Source organism: Mugil cephalus, chromosome 17, assembly GCF_022458985.1.
Source record: "Mugil cephalus isolate CIBA_MC_2020 chromosome 17, CIBA_Mcephalus_1.1, whole genome shotgun sequence".
NCBI lineage: Eukaryota > Metazoa > Chordata > Actinopteri > Mugiliformes > Mugilidae > Mugil > Mugil cephalus.
The window spans coordinates 14820904-14841975 of NC_061786.1; the positions used below are offsets into that span (position 1 = coordinate 14820904).

Below are 21072 nucleotides of genomic sequence, written 5' to 3' on the forward strand. Positions count from 1 at the left end.
ACTTTTTATTAAATAATAAGAAAAAAAAGATTCTACCTTCTCTTGTGGTATTGGTGGAAAACAGAATTATTTTTTCTTAGAAATGGCGGAGGTGGACAGTAAGTAAATGTATTATAATTCAGCCGTATAGAGTTTTCTTTGTAATTTCAGATTAGGTTCAATGAAAATATGATAAAATGATATTCCCATTGCTCCCTTTTACAGCGCCTTCGTGTCGCATACTTTCCGCTTTCCTGATTGTTAGCCTCGGTGGCTTCTTCTCGGTTTACCTCTTCAACACCGCACATTTTATGTACATGGCTTTTCATGCCATAACCACAGTCTCACATTCTATTATTATGATATTTAAAACGCTACTCTAATATGTTTCCACAAACCCCTGCTTCTGTGTAAGAAGCACTATACGTGATGTACTATGTCACTGTGCAGCATACTGTACGTGCTTGTTTTGTCATTTTGTCGCGGGGACCACAAGTGTGTACGTGTGTTTGTATTCTGGCCACTCAGCCTGCAACCTTGGCTGGCCTGTTCTGACACCCAATTTATTGTCCTGTGATTTGAGGCCTTAGTTTCTCATTACGCCCCAAAGTTTTTGTGTCCTTGCGCGACAAAAATTAGTTTGTGTGTCCGTGTAAATCACCTGTCATATGCACATGCTCCTTTAAGAAAAGGCCAAGGGTGTCATTTGATTCCTGCTGCCTTGCTTTCATATTTATGCGTCTCATATTCACGTCCAGTGGCTGTGCCTCGGTTGGGCCATCCATCAACAGTTTTTATCCCCGTCGCACCAACAATACGGACATAAAACGCTCTTTTACGTCAGCAAAATGCTGCCACAAATAAAACTTGAACAACACACCTCTTTATTTGTCCGGGTAATAAGCTACATAAATTAAAAGAGATAAGTGACACCATTTGCATTAGTCATGTCCTATGTGCCGGGGATTCGATGGAAATTACCCGAGCCAAAGAAGCTGTAATATAAAGTATAACCCGCAAAATTGGAAAACATGGGTGATATATTAATGAGTTTACGAAAGTGAAGGACAAGCGGGCCCAGGGGGATGTGTCCTGCTCTCTCTAGGACAAGGCCATTTTTCAGACAAACACATCAATGGAACATTTTGAAAACTATATCACTCATCTTGTCCAGTGAAAATTTCATTTTGTGAAATATTCATTTTCACATATTTATTTATAGTTGTCTCGTCATTTTATTTCAACCTGCTTGGGGGTTGAAAGCGGTTATTACCTGTCACTGAATTACAAATAAGTAAACTAAAGTGAAACTTAAGATCCTCTTGTTTTTAGCTATGTTAATTAAAACTATAAATTAATATGCATTCAAGGGGCAGAAGGAAATCAAATATTCATAGATCTTTATTTTGTTTCATTTTTGATTCATTAAAAACTCACATTTGGAAAATCATCAGAAATACGATGTGATACACAGGATCCTAGATGTAAATCAGGATCATATTCACCCATTTCAAAGGGAATCCCCGCGTTCAGTCTGTACTCCCTGCACCACAACATAAATGATGCTCATCTGCAGGTTGTAGATTTTGCCATTTATTCAGGATGAATGAAACAGAAACAAAACAAAAACAAAAAAGGGAACCTGGTTAAAAGCGATGGGATGAAGAGACGTCTCTCTCAATTTTGTACACTCGCACAGAATCAGTTGCCTTTGGCCTGCTTAGGGGTAGAAGGTGAGGGAAGCACACAAAAGCAGTGCAATTATTCTGCTCTGGCACAACAACAGAGAGCAAAAGGAGCATCAAAGGCTTTCCTCTGAGCAAAATAGGGCTCCCTCAGAGGAAAAGCACAACCTGTGCGTGAATACCAGCGCATGGACTTCTGGTCCTCTCTTGAGACGCAGGAGGCAAAGGATGTGTGTCAGAAGAGGTGCAGTACCTTTCCACTTTGATTATGCTGTAAGACAGTGTGCATTAGTAGTATTGTAAATTGCACTTTGTTAAAATTTACTTTGAATCTTATATGTTATAGAAATTGCAATTAGAAACAACTGCGCAATTGCATTTATTCAACTGTTTTTCATTTATTCCTATTTATTATTATTAAAAATATATTTATTTTATATTCCGAATTATTAAATATAATTTGTGTCACCCTTATTCTTTGTCAATATTGAATGAAATAGTGTTAATAATGTGTTAGGTGAGGTTTAAATTTACATTAAATAGAATAAAATAGCGCTCAGGACGGATTTTCTATCAGGCGTATTCGAGGGCAGCTCGATGTATAAATGGGTCCTTCCTATGGGTCCTTCCTCAACCCGGAAGTCGAGCCACATGTTGTGTACAAGTGCACTTATCACATTCTTTGCAGTTATAGCCAACACTTTTGCTGCTGTTAGTATCTAAAACAAAATATAAGAAGATGAAAGTAGTTGCGTTGATAAGGTAATCGTATTTCTTTGTTTTAGCCATCTCATAGTGCTGTCTATGTTGTTCTGTGCTTGCAGAGCAGTAAATCGCAAACTGATTTAGTTGAAAATGCTGATTTATGTCAATTGTGACTTAATTTAAAGGTATTTATATATACCATATATATAGTAATAGTATAGTATAGTAAGGTGTAGAGACTATGTGGTTATAAAAACTAATACCAGAGTAGCACACAGTTGCTAAATTAAATAGTTTTATGTGTGTATATATATATGGGTCAAAGACGTATAAGGATTTTAAAAGTGAAAAAAAAATCTAAATCAGCTGCTATTAATAATAATAAAAGAACAACAGTACAACATCAAATCAATGTCTAAAAACCAACAGCTACTGAATTGATTAACATGTCCAGTCTTTCTAACAGAGGACATGTCCTGGGTAACAGAATACTTTTATTATCCAGGAAGCACATATCGTTACCCAGGAAGGACAAAACAACTGTTTTTCCTTTATAATCAGGCACTAACTGGGTCTACTGTGTAAAACATTGGCTTAATCTTCAACACATCAATGTCATAAAAATGTAAATGAGCTTAGTGTTGTTACTATATTTGTAGGTGTCACTACAAACACCAACACAATTATGCCCCAGTGTACTTTATTAAGATTTTTGACATTTTTAGCATAATTTTGTACTTAGATCTTTAACCCGGACGTTATCCTGGAAGGACAGATTTGTACTTTTGAGCTAAATAGCTCCTTAAATTTTAATTTCTTACAGTAAATACTCATATGAGCAAGTAAAGTGGGGAGAATTGAGTAATAAATTGTACTTTTTAAATTTTTTTATTTATTTTTATTATTATAAATATGCCTCGGACACCAGAATTGACATGTCTCGTCTTTGACCCATATATCTATATTAAGCGTATGGTACAGGTTGTTTTTATAGCATGTGGACGATATTTACAGACCAAAACCTATGTACACGTGAGACCATATATACAGGTGAGTGAGCAAGATATACACAATCTGAGGTACTATGAACGTATTATACAGGATTTGTGCATTACATGTAAGTAGACTACAAACAGGAGCTATAACTTCATTTACACTAGAGGAAATGGCAGATGATAAATTAGGCAAAACAAAATACAAATACACAATACTGAGCATTAAACACTGCATAAATAAAAAGCAGTAGCTACCTAATGTTACTAAAGTAGTGCAATATTTGGTACATAGTACTGTGCAAACACATTCCCAGATGACTAACTGTGCATCCATAATAATATATATGTCTGCATTTTAATGATTCAAACGCTCTGTTCCAGTGGGGGTAAGGACAGCTGCTACAACATGATGCAGTGTGTTGCTGCTGGGCACCGGATCGTAGCTCTGGCCAACCTGCGTCCTGAAGACACAGGTGAGGAAAATGTGGTACTGAGGTTTTGTTGTTGTCTGCAGGGGGCTACCTGAGCTATATGGGCCAGCCAGCTGCAGAATTATACATAAACAAACTACTGCAGAACTTAAGCAATGAGCTGTGTCTAGTATGCTGTGCTCAGATCTGTGAACTTTGACAAATGTTATCTTTTGCAGGAATGCCGTGTTCGCACTGTATCTATCTTTTAAAGGGAAATAGATGTCTAGTTTTAGACTGACTTGTTTAATTTTTGAATACGACAAAAATGTTTAAAGACTTCAGCATCTCTAGTGTTCATAGCTGTGATTCATACCTGATCTCCTTGCCGACCAGCATGTTTAGCCTTAAAGAATATAATTTAGATACACTCGTTCCCTGTGGCTTAGTACTTGCCCCATGTGCCATAAAACACACCAATCCTTGTATGGAGGAGTTCTGCAGTTATTTAACAGAAAACTGCAACGTCCCTTTGTGTGCATTTGACTGCAACGCCATTAACTGCTGTATTGCGTTTTCCTTCATGCTACAGATGAGTTGGACAGCCTCATGTACCAGACGGTGGGCCACAATGCTATACAGCTGTATGCGGAAGCCATGGACTTACCCCTGTACAGATGGACCATCCGGGGGTCCGGCCTGAACACCGGCAGAAACTACACTGAGACAGAGGGAGATGAGGTGGAGGACCTGTATCAACTGCTGCGCCTTGTCAAGGTAAGCCTCTTTGGAAATGTACTAGTATCCCAGTTCTTTGTCTGTAAGCAGAGCTGCTGTCTGATATTTGGGGTTTGAATCCATGTACTTCATGACTTTTGTACTTGAATAACACATTTGCTTTTATTTTTTTTTAATGTGCACACATAAACCATTTTTATGTCCTTCATCTAATTAATTTTACTTTACTCACTAGCTTGTTACCTTTGCAAATAAGTACAGATCATTATGTATTCAGTATTGTGCTTTTGGAAATGTGGTGATGAGCTTCTCTCGGCTCTTTTTTTCAGTTCACGAGCTCTAAAGTTACTTCTCTGCTAAACTTCTGATTTCATCTAAGGATCATGACATGTTTGTGATGCCTTTGAGATGTTTTGCAACTCATTGTCTGTGGATTCAGAGTCACTTTTTAGCCCATTGTGCTGTCTAAAAAAAAATCTGCTAGCCTACTGTACTCTTGCAGTTCTCGGCATGTGTGTGTGTACTTGTACTTACGCTGCTTGTGAAATTAAAAAAGCCGCGCTTGTGCTTTTATCCCTAATTCTTTAGTATGCTGTAAGTTCACTTTCAAAGTGCAGCTACGTCTACGTTTTATCTCACTCTGGAAAAATGGTTTGGCTGTTGTATCAGGTAATCAAAGTTTCGTATGCAAAGTTGGACAGAGGTGCCCTTGAACAATGGCTTCACAGGAAAAAAAAATCCCATTTTTTTTTTATCTCACTTGACAGAAGATCAGATGCAAAAATTAATCACCAAATGAATATTTCATCAAATACCACTTTTTGCCAGGACGCTGAGAAAATATTCATTTGATGGCAAATTATGTATGAGACCTCGGTGGTCCGGTGTGGTACAGGGTGGCTGACTGACAGGTCTGAGATAAGAGCGCGTGTGTTTAACACACCGTTGGCACTGCCTGCCTACCTGACCGCCTGCAGCCATGAGGAAGCTACCTGGACACACACTTCAACAGCAGCAAAAACTCTCCCTGCTGTCAGCGCAAACAGGGTGTTGGATTGATCCCGTGTAACACTTTATCCCTTCTGCACCTCGGCGCAACCTCTTATTTTAGTTGGCAGCATCAAAATTTAAACGCTTCTTATGGGACGGTGGAGTTTGTTGTTCAGATGGAAGTTGGCTTGCTGTGGTGTAAATGAGAGGAGGGGGGTGGGGGGCGGTTCTTCCTGGAGTCTGTGTGGAGACATGTTCATCTGGAGCTTAGGACTGCTCCAGGGCCCCTGCATGTCCACACAACGCCTCAGTGGCAAGGGCCAGTCAGTCTGCCTCGGGGCATTTCGCGCCCTCTGCCTGACTTTCTTTGCCATCTTTTGTATAAATCGCCTGCTCTACACAGGCAGCTACACGCGAAAGCTCATGAGGTTTTTGTTTTATTGTTTTCTTGTGAGTACACACTTCTGGTTTTTGGCCTCTCACGAGTATTTACCGTCAAATAGTGGACATCTCAGCGGTACGTGATGCAATATGCAATCTCTGCCTGTGGTCAGGGGCTCTAATTGCAAAGGGCTGCTAATTTCCTATTTCCAGGGCTTCTCTGGTCTGACCTCACCAGTCAGACAGGCCATAGATCAGGGCAGTTGTGCTCCCGTGGGGCCCTCGCAGGCTAGCAGACCTCCAGTCGTCTCCCCGTTTACCCCTCTCACCGTCATCAACAGACCGGCACCATAAACAACAGGCTTCCTCTCTTGCTCACTGAGTGATGGCAACCATAAGAACACAACTTTTTTTTTTTTATCTCAAATTTCAAGTTGCCGCTCGCTGAAGTTGCTCTTTTTTTACCTTGCTTTCTTATCATTAGGTTAACTATCTCGTGCCATTTGTTCGGCATTCGGTAAGGTAGTCATCTCGTTTAAATTTAAATCCTGTTTATATAAAAGCCGTAGGTTATCGTCCGATGCGTCGTAGGTCCAGTACGCCTTAAAAAACATGTTTTTTTTCCCCCACCATTAAGTTTCTGGTGTTGTTGATTAGTGTAGGAAATGATAGAAGGGTGGGAGAAGGAGAGAAAAAACACTTCTTTTGATAATGAGCTGTTAAATCACCATTGCTGGGAAAGAGCAGTTTTAGCAAGAAAAAAAAGAGTGTTCTGTTTAGAAAGTGTGATATTTTGAAAGATTCTTTCCACCAGTTTGAATTAATTAGAAGTTACAAGATTATATTTGGCAAATGACACTTGAGCATAGATGAAAGATGTTTCTTTTTTTTCTTCTTCCTCCTCAGATCCAAAGTTGATGAGTTTTAAGTGGATGTTCTCCCCTCCTCCTCCTCCTCCTCCTCTGTACCGGTGGCAGCGGCTCGTAGCGTGAGCCAACAGTGCCATCTATGGGCCACTCTCGTTAGCTCGTCTGCACACTTTGGGGCCTTTTGAGAATGTTTGGAGCCATTCAATAGATTCAAAGGGAGAGATCATATTCTTCAGAACCATTGTTGATAGAGGGTGGAAAAAAAAAGCCCAATTATGATAGGGAAAAAAAAAGAGCTATCCATTCCCTGGCAGTGGTGATAATAGCAGAGTGACATTGTGGCCCCTTTGCTCTCATCACTGGCAGCGTTCCTTTGAAGTGTGTAACTCGATAGACACGCAAGACACACCGTACCCTGTCCCATCCTGCTAGGTGCTGATCTTTGAACCTGCTCTTTAAGGTGTAGAAATAACAGTTTTGGCGGGGTGCTTTTTGGACGTCCATGGGTATATTGTCATGGAAAAGGTGACATCACCGCCTCAAAACCAAACTACAGTATAGACATCGCGTATCAGACACATCTACTGTAAAATACTTTGTGGTTTAGAATTAGAATGTCGTTCATATATAAGGGTTTGTGTGTATTTTCTTTTTTTATTTTATTTTAAAAATCAAGGTTGTGCGTCCGTGCTTCGCTGTGTGCTGGCTCTGCTGTCCTCTGTTGTGATCCGCTCTGATGTGTGATACAGATCAACAGTGTCAGTCACCCATGGCTGTAACGCCAGTCCCCCCGAAGGCCCGCAAAACCCCTCATATTAGTCATATCACATCCCTCAAGTCCTTTATCCCTCTCTCTGTGCTCTGTGACCTGACACAGTGGCTCTTTATGCCCCGTGACCCGGCCCTTGTGTGTGTGTGTGTGCGCGTGCGCGCTGGCGTGTTCAAGGTCAGGTCAGATTGGGCTTCTGTTACATGATAACAGGTCTATCTCTGTTCCCTCCCCAGCACACCTCTGCCTCTCCTTTCCCTCCCCAGTTTGACTCCTTTCAACACCCCGGGGTTGATAAAAAAAAAAAGTCTCTCATCCGTTTGCCGCGCACCTTTTTTTCTCTTTTCGCCGACGAACCGATGCTGGAAAAAGCGAAGGCGCGGTGAATTATTTGCGAAAGCAGCCTGTGCGTTTTTTTTTTTTTTTTTTTTTCTCGAGTTTCAGGAAAGTTGCCTAAATCACCTGAGGTGGCGATGGGTAACGCACAAAAAGGGAATGACTCAATTGCAGCGACTCTGCAACCTTTGAGCTGATGAATAAAGACAAAGACATTTAAGCTCATTAGAGTGATGAGGAACAATAGATGATATCTATGCACATGTTCTATTCTGCCAGCTCTAATTAGTGGCGCTGTAACATCTCTGTCATGGCGAGGCCCGGCTTTGAGAGCGATGGAAATGTTACTTTCAAATCTAATCTCCTATCCTGTAATGCGTTTGACTTTTCAGAAACTGCGCGTTTTTTATATATTTATTTTTTATTATTTTTTATTTTTTTCTGGGGGGAGATAACACAGGTCAGTTAATATCCAACTTCCCTCATTTTCTTCCTTTTTTTTTTCTTTTTAAAGCCTGTTTTTTTTTTCTTTTTCTCGAGATGTCGGTGAAAAGTCCTGGAGAGACGCTCTGAGACCTTTGGCCTTTGTAGATGAAACGTTCCCTTCTAGTGGTGTGCGCTAAAACATCTCGTGTTTAGTGAGATAATCCTTCTCTTAAACCTGCACGCGCACCCCACCCCACCCCGCCTCCCAATCCTCCGCCACTACCGCCCTCCATTATCGACGTCGGCAGACAAGAGTGGGGCCCTCTGAGATCGCAGAGGCAGTCTGTCCACAAGTCCAAACATTCTTTTTCACTCTTCCCTCGCTCCGTCCTTCTCCCTTTCTTCTGCTGGCAACTTTGCCTCCGCTGTGTTGTCGTCGCACTTTCATCCGGACCCTTCAAAAGCCTGGCACAGGCTTGTGATTGCGAGCGCCCTGACGGAGGTTGCATCCTGCTGCGAGGAAAGAAGGGAGACGGAAAAAGAAAGGTGCAGAAAGCAGGAGGAGGAGGAGGAGGAGGAGGAGGAGGAGGAGGTGGTGGAGGAGGGCTGCCTGGCTGGCTGGCTGGCTGGCTGGCGGAGGAATCTCCAGTTGAACCAGGAGCTCTGTAGTATTGATTAGGCAGCTGAGGTGTTGTGAGACAAGATGCTGAGGATGGGGTGTGAACAATGAAAGGGGAGGGGGGGTCAAAATCAAACACGGAGCCCTTCTCTGATTACCGGCGTGGTGCCGCATTAGACGTACGTCGGGGGGCTCAGCAGGAAAATGGATTTCTTTAAAAACCTGCTTAATACATAAATCATGACCTCTGGGGTCACAGCGAGGGTTTAGGAGATCAGATCAATAACAAAGCTAATGCAAGCTTGTTGTAGCTGCTTCGCGGCGCAGAGAGACCTCTAAATGGTGCTATTGGAAGTAGCTTCCAAGTAATCTCGAGCCCACGGATAATCACTTTGAGGGAAGTTTACTTTATTACGCCTCAGCAAAGTTTCTCGCTCGTATAGATATGTTACAGCGCGAGCGGGTGTAGATTCCTTCAAACAGCTGTCTCCCTCTCTGTGTGTTGCCTCTCCGTGTGATAGGCGTTGTTATCTTTTCCTTTGGTCCGAGATGCTTGTATTTGTGTTGGTCGACACCGTGGCAGTGGGGCTGAGATTGCGGGCTTGTTTTGCACATGAGGAAGGACGGCATTAGCGCTGAGATAATGGCACTGTGTATTGTTCGCCGGGGCCGTGTGGAAGTGGCGGGACAGGATCTATTAGACGCAGGCCCGTTTCCCACCGACTGACGCTGGCGGTCCCCCCACAAACATTAGATAAAGAGTCGAGCCTCGAGCCTTTGTAATTTGTTTGTATTTTTCTGCTTAATGTACTTTGCTCAATCTTGTTTAGCGATGATGGAAGCTGATAGCCTTATCTCGCCTCGCCAAGGGCATGAACCACTACGCTGCCTGGTTGAACATTGTTCCAACGAAGAACGTGTGTGTTTGTGTTCTTTTTTCCCCCTGATTTTATTTTGATGCTGGGTGAATTGTTACTTGCGTTTGAACTATTGGTTAATATGTTCTCTTTTGCACTGGAAGAAATATGCCACTATGGGAATTGCATAGCTGTAAATTTCTCTTTTCTTTGATTTAATTAAAAACTAAGAGAATCCATCTTAATCTTCGAGTCCTGTGCCAATGAGTGTAATATCCTCGCCCTCCTTTTGTCAACGTGTGCGGTTTTTGTCAAAAATACTTTTGACTATCTACTGCTTTGACTATCTACTGCTACTTTCAATATATGTTGTTACCTCTTCAATAGAGATTTAAGCTTCATCCTTCATTTCCTCAGAATAACCTATTGCTCGCGCGGGTTATTTTAACTCTCCGCCCATCCGAAAACGTGCGGGATAATCCAGCTGTGCTGGCAAAACAGAAACAATGGAGGAGACCGGATAGATAGAGCCTTTTAAACTCACAGGTATGAAGAGCCAGTCAGGTCCAATACTGTCTGCCTCTTAACAGGTAGCTAAGGAAGTCTTTCAACTCCCTGCCATTTATCTACTCAAAAATTAAGAGGGCTTTTATGTTTTGTTTTGTGAACCATTCCCCTTAAGAAATATTTGCGGCAGGCCCCATCAGCTCCCGCAGCTATAGTCATAACCAGCCGTAGAAAAACACTGTCTGGAGTCTGGAGAGTGGGTTAAATCAGCATCACTGCTATATTTTCCTCTAGTCTTTCTCTGGGGAGTGTGTGTGTGTGTGTGTGTGTAGGTGCGGGGTGGCGGTGTCCATAATGTCTGTTGGACCACTGGAGGATGTAGGACAGGAGAGCCAAGATGCCAAGAGCCTGGAACCTGACCTCACCACAAAAACATTTACATTTTGGAGTGTGTGTGTATTCGCATCGACCAGTGCATAACTCTGTGTGTGTGTGTGTGTGTGTGTGTGTGTGTGTGTGTGTGTGTGTGTGTGTGTGTGTGTGTGTGTGTGTGTGTGTGTGTGTACACACGAGCGTGCACATACCCTTGCGGACTAGGTGCCTGCTCTAACCCATAAAAAGCAACTGACATGGTTTACCTTTCTGTGACATGAGACTTGCTCTTTGATTCTGTCGCTCTTGCTTTGTGCAAGCAACTTCCTGTCTCGTATCTCAGCCCAAACGGGAATATTTCTCAGGTGGGTTTATGACTTCAGAAAGCTCGTGCTTATTTCTTGGAACATTCTTTTAATGGTAAAGGGCACCGGGTGTTTGGAGGGAGATGTATGAATTCTCGTCATCTCAAAAAAAGGCCGAAAGGCGCGCGGGGACAGTTTGTTTAACCTAGAGAAAAATACTTAAAACATTGCTTAACTTTTTTTTTTTTTTTTTTTTTTTTTTTTTGCTTGAATGGTAAGTATTCATGGACATAGCGTACATCCATAAACAACCTTGTGTCTCTCCGCTGCTTCCCTACATTTAGTTTTCCGTCCGTGTTGATATGGAAAGCCTCCTTGTCCTTGGCCCGCTGAAACTAGGGCTTTGTGCTTGCTTTGGCTAAGGCCCTCTCCCTCCCCGCCTGACGACTGGCTGGGCCCGTGTTTACGTAACCATATATATCTAAGAGGAAACTCGTGAAACGTTAATCTCTCTACTTTTTAACCCTGATGAATTTCTACATTTTCCAGCTGTGCGGCATGGCATATTTATGCTCAGGCTCTATTGCAGAAAACAGCTCTGTCATTGTAAATGAATCACTAGCCGAGACTAAAGAGCGTGTGTATGCGGTGCCTGTGTGTGTAAACTTCAGGGTAGGAAACTGTACAAATACGAGCTCAGCCACGAAAAAAAAGCTGCCGTGGTACCTCTGTGGAAAAAAATCTGCAACTTCTTTCGCATTCTTGTCCGGACCCTAATCAGCGCTCACGGGCCTGTCACTCGTCGCATTTCTCGGGGCTGATAAGCGCCCTTCACTCATCGCGTTGAGGAGACAATGTCTCTCGTCATATCCTCTGTTGGCTGGTCACACCTGCATAGTGGCCCTCGGAGCAGAATAATACTCTCCCCTAGTCTGCTTCCTCTCTCCCCTTCTTGTAACTCTGACCTGCATCATCTCAGGAACTCAGGAACCGGTCGGGGCATTTAGCTTTAAGAGCAGCTGGCTTTGTGAGAACTTGTATTTTTTTTTTTTTTTTTTCTTGCTCCGCCACTCTGCACGGTTGAGAACTGACACGTGGTGAGTCATCTCGCCAGCCCATCCACAAGCACAAAGGAAGAACTCGTCTTTCAGCAGCTGCTTCAAACACACAGCCCCAACAGTTTACCGAAGGGAATGTCTCTGAAAGCCCTTTAGAAGGAGATTGTAGCCCATGTTTGTTTTACAAAGACATTTGCTAAGCATGCATGTCCATTTGTTGCTTTGTTTTGATGAATACGACAGAGTAGGTGTTTTAACCGCAATGTACACTGATCAGGCAGAACATTATGACCATCTGCCTAATACTGTGTAACACTGCGCCTCCTGAACGGTTCTGACTCATCGGAGAATGGACGTCTGAGGATGTCCTGTGGTGTCTGGGTCATATGGGATGAGGGGAGGGGCCTCTGTGGATCAAGCTTATTTCAGTGCATCCCGCAGATACTTGGATCAGTTTATAATTTAACCTTGGGCTGTCGTTCATGCTTTTTTTGAGTTCTTCCTAGACCATTTTTACGTGCCTTCCTGCGTCAGACTGCATCCTGCTGGCTGCTGCCATCAAAGACTGTCATTGCTATTTGGTGGCGGTGCCATGGTCTGGTCTAGGTGGGTGGTACACATCCAAGTAACATCCACATTGATGCCAGATCCAGAAGTTTCCCAGCAGAACTTTTTATTATCACAAGATGCGCTATTCTAAAGTCAGGTCATTGGTGTATGCTGTATATGCAGAAATATCATTTTATATACACTGGATGTAACTCATAGCGTTATAATTGGTAGAGATGTTCCAATACCATGTTTTCCTTCCCAGCGCCCACTACGATGCCTGAAGTTTGTGTATCTGTCAATACCGAGCACCGATCCAATACCAGCTGTATACTGTAAATCCCGGTTCCTAAGTTATGGCGTTAATTGTGGCATTATAATTGTTTTGTGATGTTTGAAATGTGACTTATTTTGTATAATTTGGGGGTTGGCAGTCGCCGAGATTTGCAACCGGGTAAACTGTGCCGTGGCGACTTTCCAAGTTTTCCTCCGACTGACAGGGCTGGTCATCCAGAACAGTGAATTAAAACTTTTTCTTGGTTGCTCTTGTTGCCTCCGGGCTGCCGTAGAGGGATTTAACATGTTGTTTGAATCCATTTTTTCCCCCATTCCATTAGTGATCTTAATTTCCATTTTTGCTAGTTGGAACTGGAGACAGCAGTGGCATCCCTCTAAACTCTAGCCTCGCATACTGTACATGCTGCCGTTTTACTATTGGGGTATTCCAGTGTATAATATTACAAATGTGCTGATATTTTGCTTGCTACCGGAAATCGGTCCTTCTTGCACAGACAGTAGCTTGTTGTGCTGCACTGCCACTGGCAACAATTATAGTGGCCAAGAATTGAATTTGGTACTGTAATGTCAGACAGACTTTGTGATATGTCAACAGTTTGGCAAGATTTTACACTGACAAAACATGGTATCAGATACGTGGCATTTCAAATACAGGCTTAAGTACAACTCTAAAAGGTGGTCAAAACTATATCTTTTACCTTGTGCCCACTTCGGAATATGTATACCAACTCTGGGAGTCACCTTGGAGTGTAACTGTCTATGGAATGATAATGAGGAACCTGATTTACAACAAGTAAGCAGCATCAGTTTGGCATGTCTGAGCTGTCAGGACAAAGCAACACGCCCCGGGACTATGTCCGCATTACATTAAACACAATCACTTGACCCCAGCAGACCCTATCCCCTGTACCACATCTACTCCTACAACGAGGTCCAACCCCCCCTCTCCGTGTTTCGACCGTGTAGGCGAACAGGGGAGAACAATCCCATTACATTACAACAGGCCCAGAGTTGATCTAATGCAGAGAACATTAAAGCCGTGTCACATCCAGTCACTTACTTGATGGATCCAGGAAGAGAGGGATGAAGAGGCGGCGAGAAAGAACGTTTGAAGGGAAAGAGTGGGGGGGGGGCTGTAGGGTCAGACACGCTGACGATGTGACAGCGTGAATGTGGCAACGGAGAGGATGTGATGGTACCCCGGTGCCCTTGAGCAAACTGTCATTCAAACCACTTTAATTAATTTCCCCACCTTGTCCTCTTCCCCACCGCCCTGCTATCACAGCCAAGCAGGCTACAAACGGGAGGCAGTAATATAATAGAGTGTGCGTGTCAACAACTTTGGACTTGATAAAAGGAGGTATTTGAGATGAAAATCTGTGACCTCGTGTCTGTAATTGTTAAGATGTGCCAGCTTGAGATTCCTAGTTGTCAGGAACAGACTGAAGCGGGGCATTCTGGAAGCCCACCATTTTTGCAAAATGGAGCTTTGTATTGTTAGGGTGTATAATTAAGACCTCATTGTGGCAGCCATTGAGATGGAGTTAATGAGGGCTCAGATGTATTCCATATAAATATGAATATTGAATTTTTAATATTTTATGGGTTTCTAATTGCCTTGCTTGCTGCTAATGGATTTGACTGTTGAGTATTACCCTGAGTGAATATGTGGCACGGGGTAAGTACCTTTGAAGCTGGGAGCTGATAAAATAGCCGCGTTCTTAAGTTGAATTCTCCACTTTATGATTTTCGTGTATATATCTTTGGGGCAGATACATATCTTGACTGAAGGCATGTCTGTGACTGTGAATACATTTGAAACACTCTTTTACTCGCTTACTAAGATGAATGTATATATAATTACAAAGTATATCACGCACACTACCTTGATATAGAGTTTAATGGCCGTATCGTTTCTTTGTGGAGCATGTCTGCTGGCCTTAATCTTCTCCACAGCTGACATCTTAATAACTCAGCCCTCTCCATCCATTTCCACGGGAGACATCCGGATGTGGGGGAAGGATTAGTTTAATGAATTTGACAATTAGTAACAGAAGTTAATGACTGCATGGGGCTAAGTACCCTGATGGACATGGCTGGGGGGACTAAGGACTTCCATTGCTCTGGGCCATAGATCCTCATTAATAGCTTTTGCTGCCTGCCGGAGAGGACAAGGGAAGCCAGGCCAGGCCTTTGTTTAGTCTGCCTCTGACGGAGGTGCTAGGGGCTGCACTGTTGCACAACGTCTCGCCAGAAATAGTCCCGCTCTGGGCATGAGTTAATGCAGGGCCTCGGGTCCTGGATCAGGTGAGGCTTCCTTTAATGAACTGGGGTCGTTAATGTAGGAAAAAAAAAAAAAAAAAAAGTGACATAGAATCGGGGTAGTGAGGGAGCTCTGTCTTCAGATACGGTGCCAACAGTCATGAAGAAAGAAAAGTGGTTTGTGGGTCACGGGCCTCCTGATGACCTCTGTCTTGATTTATCATTATGTTACCCAGATCTCACCTCTAATGCAGTCAAAACATCGTTTAGCCCGATAGATCCCATAAAGATTTTACTGTTATTTATTATACTGTGTCTCGAGCTACCTAGTCTCTTTGTCAAATGTTTCCACTATAAACCATTTTGATAAATTTTTCAGCTACTATAAAATCAAAGTTTGTGTTTTTTATGGCGTCATGAATACACAGAGAACAATTCCCATAATATCCATCAATTCAGATTTATACATACGTATAGCCCTTCTTCACAGTAATTTATCCCACATTCTCCCACAGAGGATAAGAAACTATGGCTAGAATTTGTAAAATCACATCCAGAGCAGCATTAGCTGCCCCCTCATTCCTGCCTGTCTCCTGGCGATAACTATAATAGCGACAAAAACACAGCCACATCCAAAAATAATCATTACCCAAAGCTGTTGCCAAACGGTCCAGTAGCTAGAGTATACATCTAAAACCAAGAGGGGCGGGAGAAAATTGTCTTATGTTATCGTTAGTGGCGATTGTTCCTGGGTAGGAGGCGGCATGATGTAACGAGAGCCTGCAAGACGAGAAGCTCTTTAATTAGTCACGGCAAAGTCGAACCTCAGAGGTCCAAGTACCTACAACAGTCTGGTTCCTGAGAGAGGAAGGAGATAGAGGGAGACAGAGAGACAGAAATGCGAGATGAAACTGTTGTTTGTTGTTGCTCTAATGCTCTGATATTCTGTCAGGTCCTGCTAAATTTAAAGTCAAGGGACCAAATTGGTGTTGATGCAGCACACTCCTTCAACGCTCTATATCCTTTCCTCTTTCTCTCTGTCTCTCCTTGTCCCACTCTTTACCTCCTAATTTGCCTCTTTAGGGAGTGACAGTTGCATTTAGGGAAAAGGTTATCATTGTATTAGAATAGAGTGTTGGCCTTGAGGCTTACCTAGAATTACATGACACTGCCTCCAGCCCCCTTCGCTCTGTGCTGGGCTGAAATGTTATCAGTCTGACTTAATTACTGTCACCGGGCACTGGAATTGACTATAATGTACATTCTAGTATTGGGCACATTGGAGAGATATTAAAACTTGAGCGTCGAAATCGCTTCTTAAGATCTCGGTGTTTAACCTTAGGTCCGGGAGTTAAATTGTAGCCTTCTATTTATCTGTACGTGTTTAGCTTCAGCTTTATACCTCGCATCCTCGGGTGCCGCGAACGCCACACACACACTCACACACACACACACACACACACACACACACACACACACACACACAGACACGACGAGCCAGTCGGTCGCGCACGTACACACAGAGCACATCCTTTATCTGATTAGCTGGCACGCCTATGCAGAGCCGTGTGTGTGTTTGCGTGCGTGAAGCGCGGTGCGTTGCAGCTCAGCATCGGGCCCCAGGCAGGGCATGGATTTCATTTAGGAAAGTATCAAAGGTTTACACGCTGTTCGCTTTAATCAGCATGTTTATCAGGCAGAGAAAAATTGCAGGAAGGGACCACAGGGAGAAGGAGGGGCGGGTGGGGGGGTTATCTTAAGGACCAGTAGCCAGGGAAATTGATAATGGCTACAAGGTAATTTACTGGAGACTTGTGCATCCCTCCACTGCTTCTACCCTTGCCTCTCATTCTAATTAAAGCCCATGTAATGTTCTAATGAATCTGCAGGTGTGCGAGAAGGGGGGAGGGCCTCGGATGTAAAGATGGAGCTCGTGCATTTGCGTCTGAGTACGTATCGGCAGCAAGACGCCGGGCGGCCCTCGCTCGCGTGTGTTTGTTTCTGCGCGTGTCACTCCGGATCAAGCCTGTTTTTCCTGCGAGAAGATTGAACGCATCTCAAGGCTGTGTCAGTATCTCTCGAGTGCACAGTTGTCTCCCTGTTTCTGAAATGTGAATATGATATGAAAAGCAATTAGATTAGCCCCCGGCAATATTAAAGATGCGTGCCACTCACGGACGCAAAGTTCTGCTGATGCTTTGAGTTGTCACCGCGTTTCCATCTTCCGGCCGGCCGGGCGTGTCAGAGGATGGGAGCAGCGGCCAGACGCGCTCATCCCCCCGCCGCTTCCACGGGACCCGCTGATAAGGCCCAGCAGCCGGCTTCGGTGGTGTCACGCAGTCACATGGATACGCGTAAACACACACGTTCGCTCGGAGCCGCGCGTGCGGGCCTCCAGGGGATATGGGCTGGACCAGAAAGGCCTTGATACGACCAGAGTGTAAACATCCCCACAGGACTGCGGTCCAATGAAAGGAATGAGCTGTCAGGAATTTGCTTTCTTTGTCTCCGCGTTTCTGTGTATATATTTACATGCGTCGGGATACTATTGTAGGTTGAGAAAGGAGTATTTGGTCCCGGGGGACCGTGACGTCACATCACTGTTACAATACACACCGCACGTAGTGTATAATGGAAAAAGGCAAGAAACGTCTGATATTGAGTTTCCCCCATCTTTTCCACCCCGCAGGAAGAGAAGGGCGTCGAGGCAGTGTCCGTGGGGGCCATTCGCTCCGATTACCAGAGGGTCCGCGTGGAAAATGTGTAAGTCATGCGCCGTCCCAATGCACTTTCTATCTAAAGCTCACACACGCAAACACAAACTGTGTTTAGGCCTCTGAACTCAAATGACGCACATGCTGTGGTCCACTGGAGGAAAAGAGTACATCCTCTGTAGTCTTCACCTCGATGTGTGTTCTAAACTTGGACTGAATTTTGTTTAAACACATACACACACACACGCATGTGCACGCACACACACACGCACACAGTGTTTTGTTTATGCTGTTTTATTTAGACTAGCTTTGATTTTATGGTGTGGTTCTGCCTCGATGGAGCACTTATTGCAGGAAAATGAACGAAACTGATAGTTTTGTAATTGTCATTTTGTTAATATAAATACGCGCTGTCCCATCAGGGGTGCATCACCACTCTTGTTTTCAGATGAGATGGTTTCCATGTTCGTGTTCTTTATTTTTTTATTTGCCTCTTGTCTCTCTTTGTTCTCTCTTTCCCTAAACTCTCATGGACTGGACCCGTTGGAACACAAATGCTCGCTCCCGATTTAACAAATCCTTCTGTTAGTCAACTATTGTTTCGCTATGTACACACTCCAGAGACACGCAAATACACATAAACATCGCAGGCATTTCTTGATCAGTAGACGTTTGTGTGCAGACAGTTTGGCTCCAGTTACCTGCTGTGGATATTTGTGTTTCACCTAAGTTTATACGACAGACAAGCCACAACTTAAAGATGGAGTTTTTTTTGCGTGTTCGTCTTCTCCTCGAATAAAGCCGCAGGGCTTCGGGTGGCAGGTGGGAGCATGTGTGGTGGGTGGTGGGTATGAGGGTGCCAGGCTTTTTTTTTTTTTTTTTTTTTGCAAACGGAGAAGGTGTCCAAGCAGGTTGTCTTTGAAGTGTTCTTAAGTTGGCAGGTATTCAATATTAACCGCTTTGCATCCTCTTCACCTGTTGCCCAGATGTTTGCGGCTAGGTTTGCTGCCTTTGGCCTACCTGTGGCGCAGAGACCAAGAGTCCTTGCTGTCTGAGATGATATCATCTGGCCTCCATGCTATCCTCATCAAAGTCGCCTCCTTTGGTGAGTTTGTATCTTTCATATCTCAGCATTTGGACACTTCTTCTCATTATTTTCCAATTTTGCTTTCTCTCAAAACGCTGTTTCGGTTAAGTAGTGCTTGGCATCGTAGGGACAGAATTTGGGTAAGAGAGAGATGGGAGGGGAGGGGGGGAAAGGGGGTTGTAACCGGAGAGAATAAGAGAGACAAGCAGAGTAATGCCCTAATCATTAATCTCTGGCTTAGCCGTGGTGTTGAGACTTGTGCCAGCGGCAAAGGTATTGAAGCAGAGAACAATATGAAAAGATAAGACGCTCCGAAGGGAGGAGGTGTGAGCGAAGTGTGCAGTGGTTTTGGGAGGGTGGGAGCTGGAAAGGTTGGCAGTTGAGAAATAATCACAGGTGATTGCCCTGCACAGTAATGCAACCTGTCAATAAGTGACGCATGTCGCCCTTGTGTGTGAGAAAAACGCTGCTGTCTCCGCTTATGCATACCTCGGAATACATGGTCCGTGAAGCGAAGATTAAAATCTGGTATCTATCATTTGCGTTTTTCAACTGCTTCAGCGCTGAGGGAAGAGGTTAATGCGGTGTCACCTGCTCTCTACCTGCCTGTTTTGGAGCCCGAGGACAGAAGGATCAGATTACTGAATAACAGAACACTAAAAAAAAAAAAAAGTTCTTTTTCTTTTCTCAGGTACACGATGTTAAGATCTCTACCTGTATCTACTTGACAGTGCAGCCGGATCCTCTTTGACTGTGCCGGTGATAAATGATAATTATGGCTACAAATGGTTCTTTTTACTCTCAAACTACTCACGGCGATAGATCATCATGTAGACACTGTTTACGTGCTGTTAAGTGCTTGTTGTCACCTTTGGTAGCAATCAGTCGAAAAGGGGTCCACGCCTGACTGATGACCCGCACAGCCAAGGAGCGTGTTCAGTGTATTCTGAATATCTTTCAACGCTGCTCAAATAACCTCTCATGGAATGCACTCGTCGAGCAATTTATCTTTGGTGCTTTATTCGCTGGAGCCATTTCTCATTTTTAATGGCTTTGATAAAAGACTTTTTGGTGATAAATAATGGAACTTGTCAGATGCCCATCAGAGGAAAGGATGATGTCAGAATCCATGTTTTCAAGCCTTTGCCCCCCCTCCCAGTTATTACTGACCTGTCAAAATAATTTTTATTACAAGTGTAACCGTGTTCAGATGTAATATTAATTGTCATATCGCAATGCCAAGCTATCCCTCTGAATTACCACACCTTAAAGACCTCAGTCACCCTCTAACCCCCGCCAACCTTTCTACTCTAAACACAACTTCGTCTAAAAGCAAATTCTCAACATTTTTTGGAAGATTATAATTAGAAAGGAAAATCACCCCAGGTGCCTTGGAGTGTGTATCTTGGCCTCCCACTGTAGGTGTTTGTGCGCGCCTGTGTGTGCGTGTGTGCTTTGGCTACAGGTAAAGAAGAAAAGATCTTATCAGCCCTGACTTCTCACCTGTCCCAAGGCAGTGGTAATTAGAAAGGAGAGAATTGAATAGGGGTGCAAGCGCCGGAGGCGTTTTAGGGCAGGGCTCGCATAATTGCAGCTTTGGTGGGAGCAGGTCTGAGCAGTGAGGTGTGCTGTTTAGAGGAGATTGGGTGACAGAAGGGCATACCTGGTGGCCTTTGGTGTTTGTGTGTTTGAGGGAGAGAAGAAGAGAGGGATTTGGTCGTGCAGACGCCACGAGGAGAAAAAACAACTTCCACAGGGTAAAGGTTAAGTCTGCGTCTGAGCTGAGAGCAACATCGGCTTATGGTTACGGTGGTATAATGAGAATTTCATTTTCTTTTGTTAGTTTCTCAGAAAGGAAGGTAGAAATTAGTGAATAAACTTCTTTCTTTCTTTTGGTAAATTCTCCACAAGCGTTCATTCGTGCGCCGATGGCAGCTTGTAACCGCAAAAGAAGGAAAAGACCGTTTTGGTCTTTGAAGATATTAAATTGCATGTAGGGAGGTAAGTTCAGCCTACTGAGCCTAAGCCTCTGGATGTCAGAATAGGCTCCTAATTAGCACAAAAAGTATTTCTCTCAAAGGGAAACGCATATTTTTGTTGGGTACCTGTCTCTTTATAAGGCAATATGTGTTGAGCTAACCGAGGTAATTGGCAATTCGGAA

General features: G+C 43.7%; 1 protein-coding gene across 1 annotated transcript in view; it reads left to right on the forward strand.

The window, feature by feature from the left end:
* Positions 1-2299: 2299 nt before the first annotated feature.
* The window catches only part of dph6 (diphthamine biosynthesis 6), a 55987-nt gene continuing 37214 nt past the window's right edge, over positions 2300-21072 (forward strand). Inside the window, exons 1-5 of the mRNA XM_047611206.1 lie at positions 2300-2426; positions 3746-3837; positions 4367-4551; positions 17799-17872; positions 18810-18928. Coding sequence (XP_047467162.1) covers positions 2404-2426; positions 3746-3837; positions 4367-4551; positions 17799-17872; positions 18810-18928 — 493 coding nt within the window. The 5' untranslated portion in view covers positions 2300-2403. The remainder of the gene's footprint in view (positions 2427-3745; positions 3838-4366; positions 4552-17798; positions 17873-18809; positions 18929-21072) is intronic.